This window comes from Engystomops pustulosus, chromosome 2 (genome assembly GCF_040894005.1).
Source record: "Engystomops pustulosus chromosome 2, aEngPut4.maternal, whole genome shotgun sequence".
Taxonomy (NCBI): domain Eukaryota; kingdom Metazoa; phylum Chordata; class Amphibia; order Anura; family Leptodactylidae; genus Engystomops; species Engystomops pustulosus.
Genome location: NC_092412.1, coordinates 28,645,271 through 28,660,494, shown reverse-complemented (window position 1 = coordinate 28,660,494; position 15,224 = coordinate 28,645,271). Strand labels below are relative to the sequence as shown.

General features: G+C 44.1%; 1 protein-coding gene across 4 annotated transcripts in view; it reads right to left on the bottom strand.

Annotated features, from left to right (window-relative positions):
• Positions 1 to 1,530: 1,530 nt before the first annotated feature.
• The window catches only part of DEUP1 (deuterosome assembly protein 1), a 28,223-nt gene continuing 14,529 nt past the window's right edge, over positions 1,531 to 15,224 (bottom strand). For 2 of the 4 annotated variants that reach the window (XM_072134116.1, XM_072134115.1), the window contains 4 exons: positions 11,925 to 12,113; positions 5,223 to 5,398; positions 2,423 to 2,591; positions 1,532 to 2,089 (listed from right to left, as the gene is read on the bottom strand). In XM_072134116.1, the coding sequence (XP_071990217.1) occupies positions 1,913 to 2,089; positions 2,423 to 2,591; positions 5,223 to 5,398; positions 11,925 to 12,113 (711 nt within the window). In that variant the 3' untranslated portion in view covers positions 1,532 to 1,912. Of the gene's footprint in view, positions 2,090 to 2,422; positions 2,592 to 5,222; positions 5,399 to 11,924; positions 12,114 to 15,224 lie in introns of all 4 variants that reach the window. The other 2 variants (XR_011853015.1, XM_072134114.1) reach the window with 2 other exon arrangements.

Genomic DNA, 15,224 nt, shown 5'->3' with positions numbered 1-15,224 from the left:
CATGTGTATAGGAGTATCTCATACACACAGGCTGAGCAAGGAATGTAGTTCCTGCACGAGATTAGCAGACAGCCGTGTGACGTCACCGTCAACATAAATTATGTTACGATGGAGCCAGGAGGAACTCGGCTAGCGCCTCTGGCTTATTTGCATAAACTTTATTACTGCATATTACGGTATAGAAAGAAGACGTCCCGGAGCATGCAAGCAGCAGTCCCCCATCATCCCTATGGTAACAAGCATACGTTTAGGGGCAGTCTACCACCCCTAAATGTGGTGGTAGATGTCCTTTTAAGTTTACAGCCATCTAGAGGGACAATGCAGGGATAGGGGCAATGCTTTCTAATGGCAGTTTCTGAAAATATATTTAGTTTTAGGGGTTAATTTGTCAGACTGGTTCGCTTTAAGTGTTGAGAGGAAATCACTGGCTACTAGAGGCAGGCGCTGGGACTACTGGGGATATCAATGTGACTTGTGGGGTATCCCTGTGACTGCTGGCTACTTGGGGCAGGCACTGTGACTACTAGCAGAACACTGTCTACTGGGGATATCAATGTGACTGCTGGCTACTTGGGGGATCACTGTAATTACTGGCTACTAGGGGCAGGCGCTGTGACTACTGAGAACACTGACGACTGGAGGGGTCCCTGTGACTATAACGAATATTTAGAACAGTAGCAAAATTAGTTATTAAGTAGCAATGAAAATGATCTTATTGTTGGGGATCACCACAACATGAGGTACTGTATCGCAAGGTCGCCCCATTATGAAGCCTGAGAACCACTGCCCTAAAAAGTTTCCTCTAACCCCCTCCTGTTCCCCTGTCCCATGAAGAGCAAACGTTTATTCGATTCAGAATTTCCTCTGTCCCATGAACAGAAATGTTAATGTGACTCCAGTTACATGTGTTTGTCATGTCTCTTACAATGGCTGCTTAAAGACTTCAAAGACAACCTGGATATAATTCAAATATTTCCATTTTTTTGGTCCATGAATCTGTGATCCACTTTTCCGCCTTGATATAGGTGTAGCCACACCCCTCTCACGACAAAAGGGGGCGGGTCAGGTGGTTACTCAAACACCAGCATCCATACATTGCTAGTTTCATGGAGATGCCGTGAGTGTTGTAGGACTGTCCAGTGTTTCATCGCTTCGCCAATCTAATTTTTAAACGGGCCGTTTCTTTCCGTTATTTTACGGTTTTGCTTTTATGTATGAGTGGTGTGTAATGTCAGGAACTATGATGCATTTGGTTTTCCCCTTAAAGAATTGTGTGCTACGGAAGTAGAATCGTGTAAAGACGCTGTTGTACGTAGATTCTGCCTTAGGCCGACAGGCTGGAAAGGTGCACAAACACAGGCCTATATATTCTTAACACAGTTCTGGAGTCATTTTAAAGAGGAGATTCTTCCCTTTAATATAGCACAAGGATTGCATTACTAGGTGCCACATAAGCGTATATTTAAAAAAAAAAAAAAACTTCTCATAACAACTTTAACAGTTTCAGTTGTATTTTTTTTTTTTTTTTTTTTTTTAAGATCTGTATCCAAATTTCTAAAAATATATACTAAAAAATTCATAGATGAAATAACTCTAGAAGAGTCAATGACTACGTCCTCTCTATAAAATTCTCATACAAGGGAACGGCTTGTGTGTAAAGCATGACTTACAAACCATTCTGCACTAATTGACACCAAGCAGAGATTTTAAAGGGCTAAAAACTGAAGGAGCTCCAAGACCTCGGTTTGCAGTCAGTGAATGTATAATTCCGGTTTTGGTAAATAAAAGCTATTCTTTGTGTGGTGAAAAGTTCTTCGATTTTACATTCTATGTTCTGCATTGATTCTTCTCAGATTTCAAGATCTCTGCTTGCTGTCATTCAACAACAAAACTCTTTAATTCCAGTGGATCATCATGACACAATTCCCGCAGTCCTCTCCCCCACAGTGTATCTCTTCACCGTGTGCTCAGAATATCGCTGCAGCTCTTCGATGTGCGAATTCAAGATATTCTCAAAGTCCTGCGCCCGTCTGGTCTCCTCCTGTAGGAATCTCTCTGCCGCTGATACAAAGGATTCGTCTGTCCCCGGCTGAAATACAACAAGATGGAGATGCTGAAGCGCAATAGCTTAAAGGGGTTGTACCGTTGTTTTATTTCTATCCCATATCCACATGAGCTGCCCATGTGATGCTGTGCTGACGCATCATGGGATTGATCGCAGACAGCAGAGAAATCTGACCGTCAACATGGTGTCTGCTGTATGAACTATATTATCCCTTTAAGTCCACCTTTAAATGAGATAAAAGGATGACAGGCCCCAAGATTGAACTACAACTCCCAGCATGCCTGAACAAGAATGGGGGTTGTAGTATTGCAAGTGCTGTGGAGCCTGAGGGTACAAATCACTAGTGATGTCACTTACCGCTGCAGGATTGTCTCCTGAGTCATCACAAACGAAGAGAGAGAAGTCTGCGAGATCCATCTCGGGGATCGGGCGGTCGTTGTGGGTTGGGCATTCCTGGTCACATGACTGGTAGCAGGGAAGGTTCTTGTCATCATCAGCCGTCTTCAGGGTCGTCTCGCCTTCCTCCCTTAATTTGAAGGGTACATGTAATTTATGGATATTGATTAGATAGACGGCGTCTCTGGTCCTACTGTGGGGGCGGCTGCAACCGACCCTCGCCCTAGATCTCTACGGTAACTTATGATCACGCTAATGTTGCAGGTTGTCGCAGACGTCACGCGACCTCAAAGACAAAGTTGCAGCTGGTGATTTGCAATCTATTCTACCATAGGAATCTATCAGCAATTTTAACCCTGGAGTAACCATTTCTTTGTTTGTGTGTTGGTAGTAGCAGCAGGACTGTGAAAAATGTTTCTATATCCAATAACATTTCTTGGATCATAGCTTCTTCTTCTCACACTGCTGTGCTCTGTTCTCACCAAAGAGTGTTAGGGCACTATCCATGTAGATCTGTGTGATGTGAAAAAACATAATTTATATTCTAGTATTGTAGCTTCTTGGGGCAGTGTCCTCACACTGTTGTGCACTGCGCAGGACTGTGAAATACTCCAGAATTATAGCTTCTCCAAGTGCACTGGGTGTGTCCTCACACTGCTGTGCTCTTATTTCCCTACCCTGAGCTTCTCCAAAGACCCGCTGCAGTTTTCAGATCCCTTCAATCAGTAAATATGTTGCAGCTCATTGGAGAGAGCCAAGAACACAGCAGTGTGAGGACACACCCCTAGTGCAGATATTCTGTACTGGATGTTCACTTTCACAGTCCTGCTGCTACCAACTACACACACACACACACAAAAGGTATGGTTTCATCTCTCTCCAAGACCAATAGCGAATTGTGCCTTCAGAAAGCTAAGAACACAGCAGTGTGAGGACACACCCCAAACACTCTATTCACAGTCCTGCAGCTACTAACAACATACACAAATCTCCAGGGACATTACCTTACACTGTCTGCAGTTCTACATGGTTACATCTATAGACAGATCCTTTTAAGAATGCAATAATGTAACGTTACATTGGTCTGAAGTTGCAGTAGCGCCCTCTGCAGGCCGTGTCATTCAGTGGTGGTCACAGTTTGATCCCAACTTGGCAGCTAATAGAGGGTCTAACTATTAAAACCCAAGGGGGCGCCACTGCTCTGCAGGCGACATCTGCTGGGTAATAGTAATGATTCTGTATTCGCAAGTGGCTTATCGTGGCGTTTCTGAAAATCATGTGAAGCGGCCAACCCCTTTAAGAGCCCCTACATCTCTGCGCTGAACTCCTCTCATTACTTATACGCAGTATAAAGCGGAGGAACAAAGCAAAGTCCCATCAAACACGGTAAAAGCCAATTCACACCGGGATCATGCGGAGAGCTGCATTATTCACATCCTAAGTGCTGGGAATGAATAATGTGTATATGGAAGGCGGGAGCTCTCCTTAAAGGCACGGGCCGCCCTCTCCCTGCGCGTTCCGGGTCGGTTATTAGAACACATATGTCTGTACGGACAGAAGACGTTCCCTGTAACCATGGTGACCGGCCTCCTGTAATGCAGATGTCTGCACACCGAATTATCTCACAGTTATCTCCCTGTGCTTAACCCCTTAAAGACACATAGTTATGGCCTTAAAGGGGGTCAGCATAAGATTTATTGCCAATGAGCAGTAAAAGGGATAACTTGCTGAATTGGAAACCTCCGCCAATCACAGGGGTGAAGGGGGTTGTAGAATCTCAAATGTCCATGAAACTACAGTGGCTGCTATCTCATACCTCTGTGTATGTTCGTATCATCAGAACTGTTCAAAATGGAGAAGCTACAATCCTGGAATAGAAGGTCAAGCTAACAGGATTCCTGTCCTCACACTGCTGTGCTCTGAGTTCTCTGCACTGGACTGCCCAACATTTTTTTTTTTCTCTTTCCCGAGTGACGGTTGAAATATTTCAGCCGGATTTGATAGGCTTCCTACAACTCCAGAAATCTATTGAGGGCGTGTCCTCACACTGCTGTGCTCTTAGCTCTCTGCGCTGCCCAACAGCATTTCACCTCTGCTCTGAGCGTTAGCTCTAGTATTCAACTAGTCGCCTTTGATTGTTTTCTGGAGTTGTAGCAAACCTATTGAGGCAAGTGGCCTCACACTGCTGTGCTCTTAGCAGGTTAATGCAGGGAGGCAAGAACACAGCTGTGCGAGGACACGCTCCCGAAAAAGTTGCAACAACTCCAAAAGATTTTGTTTTTAAGTTAACCCCCCATGCAGTATATATGCAAGGGCAACTTCAATCTGCTGATTATGTACATCAAGGCCTGATAGGCATACACATAAGGCAGATTGAGACTCCTCCTATAGGTACCTGGCTTCCATGACAATTAAAAGAAATTTAATCTTTTTAACAAATTATGATATTGAATAATGATATGAACAAAAAAAAAAAAAATGATATTATATATATATATATACACACACACAATAATTTAAAAGCTACCATTGTGATTGCCATGATATCAAGGGAAAACAATCTTAATGTTGTCTGGTCAACGATATGCTGTAAGAGGGCTTGTTTTTTGCCGGGTTAATTGTATTTTTCAAGATCATCACATGTGTATAAGAGAGAAGGCTGCCCTTTTACTAACTCAAAAGCCAGTTTTGTGTGAAGGAAGCGGATGGCCCCGAGGTGTATTGCATTTCAAAGTCTGGTACAGAGTAAACATTCATGTACCTGTACTGTTTTTCTTGGCTCAGCTTCCCGGTAGTCACTTTCTGCCAGGAAAGAGGATCCATCATCTCCAGCTGCAGAGCCTCCAGATCGTAGCTGTCCGAGCACGGCTTTATACATCTCTCCCGTCCCCAAGTCAGGTCATGTAAGGGATAGGACTCTGCTGACAATTCTAAAATCTACAAAATTTTAAAAAAGTTGACAAGTGTTGTAATAAACCTCCATCTGCAAGTAGACTTCCCCTTTAAATATCAGTCTTAATGGTGGTGACCTCAACAAAGCAAAAACAAGCCCTCATATGGCAGATTATTGACCAGAAAACATTGAAATTCCTTCTCTTGACCGATTGCATAACTAACATTATGATGGCGATTAAATCGGTCAGGGGAAGTAATCTCACTGTTTTCCGAATGATCTACTGTATGATGGCTTGTTTTTTGCTGGACTAAATGTATTTTTCGATTACCCTTTTTATCTGTACGTATCATTTTTCAAAAACATACCGTATTTTTCGGACTATAAGGCGCACAAAAAATTCTTTGATTTTCTCAGAAATCAGGTGCGCCTTATAGTCCAGTGTGCCTTATATATGAACCATACTTACAGACAACAGCTGCCTTGAACTGTGCACAGGTCTGACAATCAGGCTTGCCTTATACACTCACCGGCCACTTTATTAGGTACACCTGTCCAACTGCTCGTTAACACTTAATTTCTAATCAGCCAATCACATGGCGGCAACTCAGTGCATTTAGGCATGTAGACATGGCCAAGACAATCTCCTGCAGTTCAAACCGAGCATCAGTATGGGGAAGAAAGGTGATTTGATGCCTTTGAACGTGGCATGGTTGTTGGTGCCAGAAGGGCTGGTCTGAGTATTTCAGAAACTGCTGATCTACTGGGATTTTCACGCACAGCCATCTATAGGGTTTACAGAGAATGGTCCGAAAAAGAAAAAACATCCAGTGAGCGGCAGTTCTGTGGGCGGAAATGCCTTGTTGATGCCAGAGGTCAGAGGAGAATGGGCAGACTGGTTCGAGCTGATAGAAAGGCAACAGTGACTCAAATCGCCACCCGTTACAACCAAGGTAGGCAGAAGAGCATCTCTGAACGCACAGTACGTCGAACTTTGAGGCAGATGGGCTACAGCAGCAGAAGACCACACTGGGTGCCACTCCTTTCAGCTAAGAACAGGAAACTGAGGCTACAATTTGCACAAGCTCATCGAAATTGGACAGTAGAAGATTGGAAAATCGTTGCCTGGTCTGATGAGTCTCGATTTCTGCTGCGACATTCGGATGGTAGGGTCAGAATTTGGCGTCAACAACATGAAAGCCTGGATCCATCCTGCCTTGTATCAGTGGTTCAGGCTGGTGGTGGTGTCATGGTGTGGGGAATATTTTCTTGGCACTCTTTGGGCCCCTTGGTACAACGCCACAGCCTACCTGAGTATTGTTGCTGACCATGTCCATCCCTTTATGAGCACAATGTACCCTGTAACATCTGATGGCTACTTTCAGCAGGATAATGCGCCATGTCATAAAGCTGGAATCATCTCAGACTGGTTTCTTGAACATGACAATGAGGTCACTGGACTCAAATGTCCTCCACAGTCACCAGATCTCAATCCAATAGAGCATCTTTGGGATGTGGTGGAACGGGAGATCCGCATCATGGATGTGCAGCCGACAAATCTGCGGCAACTGTGTGATGCCATCATGTCAATATGGACCAAAATCTCTGAGGAGCTTCCAGCACCTTGTTGTATCTATGCCACGAAGAATTGAGGCAGTTCTGAAGGCAAAAGGGGGTCCAACCTGTTACTAGCATGGTGTACCTAATAAAGTGGCCGGTGAGTGTATATGGACCTAGATGTTTTAGCAGGCATTTATTGATGGTGCGCCTTATAGTCCTAAAAGTATGGTAATTTATTTAATGTACAAAAAAAAAAGAAAATACACATAAATGTTAAAAAAAATATATATATAAAAAAAAATAATATATATATATATATATATGTAAATATAATGGAATATCTCCAGCAGTAATAATGTAATTATTCTGTTAGCAATGATTTTTCAAATATTTGTGATTATGTTTTAAAAAATTTTCTGCAAGAGACTTGGTTAAAGGGATGATTCAGGCTGCGTTCACACATTCAGTTTTTCAGATGCAGTTTTTGCAGCCAAAAGCAGGTGTGGATCATAATGGATAAGAACAGATCATTGAGGCAAACTGCTCCTCCTCTTTTTTTCACTCCACTCCTGGTTTGGACATCGAAAACTGCATCTAAAAAAACTGAACGTGTGAACGCAGCTTTACAAGCGAGGGGAAAAAAAGTGGGGGAACAGCACTTTATGGTCCAAACCTGAAGTTGGATACACAAGGAAAGTATAAACTAGCTTACCACTATCAGCTGTACTAAAGAAAACCAAAAATAAAGAAAAACTAAATGAAAAATTCCTTTAAAAGGGGGTGGGGTGTCAGCTCCCAAATCACCCTATTAGTAAAACCAGCATTGTATAAGGGGCAATTTATGAGCTTTCCAGACACATCTTTTCGGTTTTCAAATGATCACAGATTTTTTAGATTATTGTGTTTTTATGTTTATGCAAATTAGCTTCTCAGAGCAACAGAGGCGGGCCGATGCACTTGTTTTTTCATCATTTCATATTTCATTGATTGGGAATGTAACAATCATTTCATATATATAGGGGCAGGGCTGTGTAGTGATGGGCAATATAGGCTGAAGAAATGAGCTGACGTGGCTCCGCCTCCAGTGCACCGGGAACCTCATTTACATAAGAATAAAAAAAATTAGATTTCCTTTTAAAATGACAGATCGCTCAGAAACAGTAAAAGTATGTCCGGGAAGCTTATATAAATCCCTACTCAATGTGAAGTTTACTTTTGAGGGGATTTGGGAGGAATTAGACCCCCTCTGAGAGTTCGGCTATGAAGAATTTGATTGGCTACGTTGCCTTGATGTATTTTAGTAATATAACACAGTGTAATTCCACTGTTACTGGAACCAAGAATAAATGAAAAAAAAACTTTTGGACACGTTCCCCGTCCGTTGGAAGTCCCGGTCCCGGCACCTGGCAGTGACGGCTCTGAAGACGCCTCCATTCAGAAGAAGAGGAGATGTTGTGAGAGGAGCCTGTCGCCGGGGGCATCCATCATGGCTGTCACTTTTTATGGGCACATAAATAATACCAGCACTTTGTAGGCTTTCCAGCCATTCAGTGGACGGATGAATGTGTGGGCCGGAGCGGAGAGCGGTGCACCGGGCTTCTCACTACATTGTGTGCCCATCTCTTCCCCATCAAAAGGTTTTCATAGACGCACAAGGCGCCGTCATCAAGGATTTGGTCGTGCCGGAGGACTTATTACGGTCCCATTTTCCCTGACGTAAATGACAGCGCTGTCTTTTCCCCTCCCGGCTTCAGAGGGAGCAGTGGGACGGAGATGTAACCCTTTAAATGCAGCACATTCATAGCACGACAGCTTGGTGCAGGTGAAGGGAAAGCAAAGCAAAGCAAAAAAACCCAAAAATTCTCGCTATGACCATGACAACAAACTGCGGACAGAAATTGGATTTTTACTATCTCAATCACATCAAACAAAAAACTGTGGAGTGTCCAAAGCAAGTCCAAATTCTGGGGCGCTTTTCAAAAAAGTTGTGGTGGTCAATACTTAAAGAGAATCGGTCACCAGGTTTTACCCCAATAAACTACCACCCCACCTCAGGTCTGGTATGAAATGACCTTACTAGAACTCCCTCTTATGTGAAATCTCACCTGTATAACTATAGCATAAAATCTCCCCTTAAGTCAGGCAAAAATGACTCTTTTCACCTTATTTTTACATGAGATGAGTCAAGTTTAGTGGCTGTAGCTGAAGAGTCACTTCAGAAAGCCCCTATCTTTGGTTCTAAAGCACCTAGAAACATGCTGGATGTCATGTTAAAGATAAGGATCTCATCAGGCTTATGGCTTTCTGAGCTACAGAACTACAGCTACAATCTTTATCTGCAGCTTGCATTTCCAGCTATGTATTTAGCTTTAATTTGGCAAATCACACAGCCATAAGCATGATGTGATCTGAAAGATGAGATCCTAATCTTTAATACGATACCAGAACCATTTTTTGTAGGTACTATAGAACAGAAAATAGAGGCTTCTCAAAGAGCCTACCCCTGCAGCCTCTAAACTTGACTCATCTTATGTGAAAATGATGAGTAATATTTTCCCAACTTTAAAGGAAACCAACCACCATGGATCTACCTATAAAAGGTAGATAGAGCAGGTGGTAGGTGCATCTATTGGACGTGAGGATAGCCCTTTTAAAGGGCTAATCCTCACGTCCCCGAAATCTATTAATTTTAATCCTCTAATATGCAGATTTTCTAAAGAGGCTACTGGGGCGTGGAGTAGCCGGAGCTGAAGCTACAAGGCGCAGCCACTCCACGCCCCAGTAGCCTCTTTGATCCACCTACCAAAGATCTTCGGCACGCAGCTACGAGGAGCTGTGCACCCTCGTCCGAGGAGCCTAACATCTCCGCATGCGCAGAACAGCAGGCCCGCGGTTGCACAGCTCCTCAAAAGGGCTATCCTCACGTCCTATAGATGCATCCTATAGATGCACCGTGGTGGTAGGTTTCCTTTAAGGGATTTTTTTTTTTAGAAATTTCACATAAAACTGGAAATTTAGAAAGGACATTTCTTACCCTTCCTGAGGGGGCTCGTAGTTTAATGGGGTTAAAGGAAACCTACCACTTAGTATGGCAGGGGTAAGCTGTAAGTACCGAGCACCAGCTCAGGGTGAGCTGGTGCCGGTACTTACTTTCGTTAGTGTTAAAACCGCGGTATTGCGGTTTTAACACTTTTTAAACTTTAGGGCAGAAGACACTTCGGCGCTGCGTGCGCACGATCGCGCCTCCATAGGAAATAGCGGAGATGTTGCGCGCGCACGGTCGCGCGCAGCGCCGAAGCCCCTTCTGCCCTAAAGTTTAAAAAGTGTTAAAACCGCGATACCGCGGTTTTAACACTAACGAAAGTAAGTACCGGCACCAGCTCACCCTGAGCTGGTGCTCGGTACTTACAGCTTACCCCTGCCATACTAAGTGGTAGGTTTCCTTTAAACCTGGTGACAGGTTCTCTAAGGAGGGGGGGTTTAAAAAAAAACAAAAAACTTACCCGGTGTACGGTGTCTCTCAGATGAAACTTCAGTGCTCAGGGGACCCCCTTCAGGCAATGAGTGGCCTTCTCAGACCACCGGACAAGAATATTAACATGGAGCGAGCAGATAAAGAGGACTTCTGCTGAATGTCATATCTGCAATTACAAATCTGTCTGTACGGAGAAGAAATGCCACAGCTGTTCAATGTGCGACCACGAGGCCTGTAATGTTATGTGGTCATTCTGTGTACAGACAGGACTATTCCTGCCTTACCATACATCTGCAGTACATGCAGGTCTATGGCATTTCTGACATCACTGTGTGCATCGCCCCCTGTACCGCAACAAAACTGTGTGCATCATCCCCGTACTGTGACATCACTGTGTGTATTATCCCCGTACTGTGACATCACTGTGTGTATTATCTCTGTACTGTGACATCACTGTGTGTATTATCCCCGTACTGTGACATCACTGTGTGTATTATCCCCGTACTGTGACATCACTGTGTGTATTATCCCCGTACTGTGACATCACTGTGTGTATTATCCCTGTACTGTGACATCACTGTGTGTATTATCCCTGTACTGTGACATCACTGTGTGTATTATCCCTGTACTGTGACATCACTGTGTGTATTATCCCTGTACTGTGACATCACGGTGTGTATTATCTCTGTACTGTGACATCACTGTGTGCATTATCCCTACACTGTGACATCACTGTGTGTATTATCCCTGTACTGTGACATCACTGCTGTGTGTATTATCCCTGTACTGTGACATCACTGTGTGCATTATCCCTACACTGTGACATCACTGTGTGTATTATCCCTGTACTGTGACATCACTGTGTGTATTATCCCTGTACTTTGACATCACTGTGTGTATTATCCCTGTACTGTGACATCACTGCTGTGTGTATTATCCCTGGACTGTGACATCACTGCTGTGTGTATTATCCCTGGACTGTGACATCACTGCTGTGTGTATTATCCCTGGACTGTGACATCACTATGCGTATTATCCCTGTACTGTGACATCACTGTGTGCATTATCTCTATACTGTGACATCACTGTGTGTATTATCCCTGTACTGTGATATCACTGTGTGTATTATCTCTATACTGTGACATCACTGTGTGTATTATCTCTATACTGTGACATCACTGTGTGTATTATCCCTGTACTGTGACATCACTGTGTGTATTATCTCTGTACTGTGACATCACTGTGTGTATTATCCCTGTACTGTGACATCACTGTGTGTATTATCCCTGTACTGTGACATCACTGTGTGTATTATCCCTGTACTGTGACATCACTGTGTGTATTATCCCTGTACTGTGACATCACTGTGTGTATTATCCCTGTACTGTGACATCACTGTGTGCATTATCTCTATACTGTGACATCACTGTGTGCACTTTCTAAGCCTTCTTGCAATATGCTGAAAAAAGGGGTCATGTTTTACTATGTGCCCCCTGGTCACTGCCCCGGTACAGGATGTAACAGGGTCCTCCCACCTGTTGGCGCAGCACCTTCCCGTCCTCTTTCATGTCCAGCTCCCGCTCCAGTCTGGAGACTTTCTGGCTTATGGTTGCTATAGTAATATCCTTCTGATGAAGTTTTTCTGTCAGGTCGGAGACGTCTGCCTGAAGCCTCTGGAAGATGAGGTTTCTGCTCTCTTTCTTTATGGAATAATCTTTTTCAGCCTTAAAAAAAAAATTATTAAAATCTTTACAGGCAAATTTCAGGCACAACATAAGAAGCTGAACTATTCACACAAACCAAGAAGAAGAAGCAAAAGAATACAGATTACTGGGCTCCCTTCTTCATTCCACTCCTCAGTTATCACAATAAGATGTGGACTGAGTCTTCTAAGCCTCTGAACATCCCAGACTGGACCCCATGGGTGCAATCACAAATCTTATGGTCCCAATGTGTTGTGAAGGGCGTCTCCCTAAACGTTGTCTCGTATCTCACTAGTCTTCAGGTGCAAGGCAATGGGTTGGAATGGAGGACCACACTGGTGAGCTGTAAATACTTGGTGTACCCCCAAGAACTTAATCGTGACCAATGACCTTTGGATTAAGGCCAAAGCCCAGAAAACTAGAAGGTCCAAACTGTAAAAGTGACCCAGGAATAAGGTGATGTTAGAATGTCTTGAAGGACACCTGTCATCAGGTCTCTGTCACTTGTCCTGTCACCTCTTCCTGTTGGAGCAGCTCACAAGGATCCCATCCCAGCCTTTATCTTGTTATTTCATACATTATTCATTGTAAAATCATCTATTCTTTATCATGTAAATGAGGCTGGTCACATGGTCAGAGGCAGTGATGTCACCCCTGTTACCCCTCCCCTCTCCTCCCCCTGCTCATGTCTGTGTGTAATGTATAGTAAAGCATGGCTAGTGTGTGTGCTGCATCTGCTGACATGCTGCATCCTCCTAATACACAGGTGAGAGACACAGACATCAGCTACACATGAATCTGACATGTTCTGCTGTAACATGGCTGCCTGGAGCTGCTGTATCTCTCCTAAACACACACACACATGCACACACAGGCTGCAGGGGGCGCCAGCACCAGGAAGCACATCCTTATACAGCCTCACATCATTATACAGGCTGTCAGTCATGCACTGGGGGTGTGGCTGTGCCTCCCACTCATGAATAGAGTGGACAGCTTGAATATGCTAATGCTTCATTGGACATTTCACAGGTCATTTGCATACAGCTTTAGGACCTCATTGCTTAGGATTACAGGCATGTAGAGGGACAATAAAGGGATAGAGGCAATGCTCTCTAATGGCAGTTTATGAAAATATATTTAGTTTAGGGGGGTTATTTTGCATGACGAGTTCTCTTTAACTTATTGGGGATGGGAACCCACTGAGTAATGGCATGAGGAGGCACCCCTTCCAACCCCTGGCTCCTCACTTTGGTGGTGAGGCATCTAGTATAGGAACCTTGGCAGAGACACGATGGCCTAGTGCAATATGGCTCACACTCAAGCTCAAGCGCATTGATCCCTGGCCCTGCTGTCTCAGGGGGTTAGGGGAACTTTATGGGCAAAGATGGCCTGCAACGGACTGAATCCTACTGCACGTGTGTGTGGCTTTTTTGCACTTCAGTGCTTTATAAGACTATAATACCTTATAATCTCTGGGTATGAACCTCTGGGAACCTAAAACATCAGAATGATGGGGGTCCACAAGTGCTAGATAAGCTGTATGAATGGAGCAGAGGTAAACATGCTCCTTGTATAGTCTCCTTGGTGGACACTGGGATAGCCATGAGCACCATGGGTCCTCCTTAAGTGCCAGAAGAATGGAGCAGAGGTATACATGTTCCTTGGCAGACACTGGGAGGACCAGAAACACAATGGGATCTCCTCAAATACCAGGCGTGTCCTATAAATGGAGCAGAGGTACTAATGCTTCATTCCCCTACAAGGCCTGCTGGACAGACATCTCCAAGAGTCCCACAAAGGTCATTGGAGCGCTAGTCAAATATGTGCATCCTTGACCCAGTCTTGGGGACACTTTCGTCCCCTTTCCTGTCATTATGGAGGACTCAAGGTTTGGATTCCCATGGATCAGCTACTTAAAGGGCATTTACCACCAGGATGAAGGACTGTATGCAAATGAGCCTGAGGGGCTCCAGGCTCCATAGGTGTTAACAGAGCTGGAGCCCCTCAGGCTCATTTGCATACAGTATTTCATCCTGGTGGTTGATGGCCTTTAAGAGACAAGAAATTAAAGGGGTGTTTTCGCTATGAATATTTCATTATAATGGAACCTAAAATGGCACCATGGACAGGTCTCATCTTCTCCACACCAGCCCCATTGACGTCCCGCTTACATGACGATGTTGGATGCTTGGAGAATAATCTTGGAGCTCTTGCCAAGTGCCGGCTACTCTCAGCCATTGTTACAGATTCATCTCGTCATTTCCTGCAGGCATATTATATAAGGGGTTTGTTTCAGCGGGGACAGACGCGGTGATGTAAGGGTTTACTGTGATTGATTACAATATGCACATCTGACAAGTGGAAGGAAGTGGATCCAACGGTGAGAATGCTAGACCAACGTCCCCTGTAATCACATCGGATAAGCATCTATCCCATCCACAGTATGTTGCAGCCTCATGCCTGTCGTTTATATGTGGTTTAGCAATTGGTCGGATTGTTCATACACATGCATGCACAGCTCATCATATAATGAGCTATAGCACGTGCCCCATTACATCAGTGTCCATACTATGTGCACCCATCACATAATGAGCTATAGCATGTGCACCCATCACATAATGAGCTATAGCATGTGCACCCATCATATAATGAGCTATAGCATGTGCACCCATCATATAATGTGCTATAGCATGTGCCCCATTACATCAGTGTCCATACTATGTGCACCTATCATATAATGAGCTATAGCATGTGCACCCATCATATAATGTGCTATAGCATGTGCACCCATCATATAATGAGCTATAGCACGTGCCCCATTACATCAGTGTCCATACTATGTGCACCCATCACATAATGAGCTATAGCATGTGTCCCATTACATCAGTGTCCATACTATGTGCACCCATCACATAATGAGCTATAGCATGTGCACCCATCATATAATGAGCTATAGCATGTGCACCCATCATATAATGAGCTATAGCATGTGCCCCATTACATCAGTGTCCATACTATGTGCACCCATCATATAATGAGCTATAGCATGTGCACCCATCATATAATGAGCTATAGCATGTGCCCCATTACATCAGTGTCCATACTATGTGCACCCATCATATAATGTGCTAT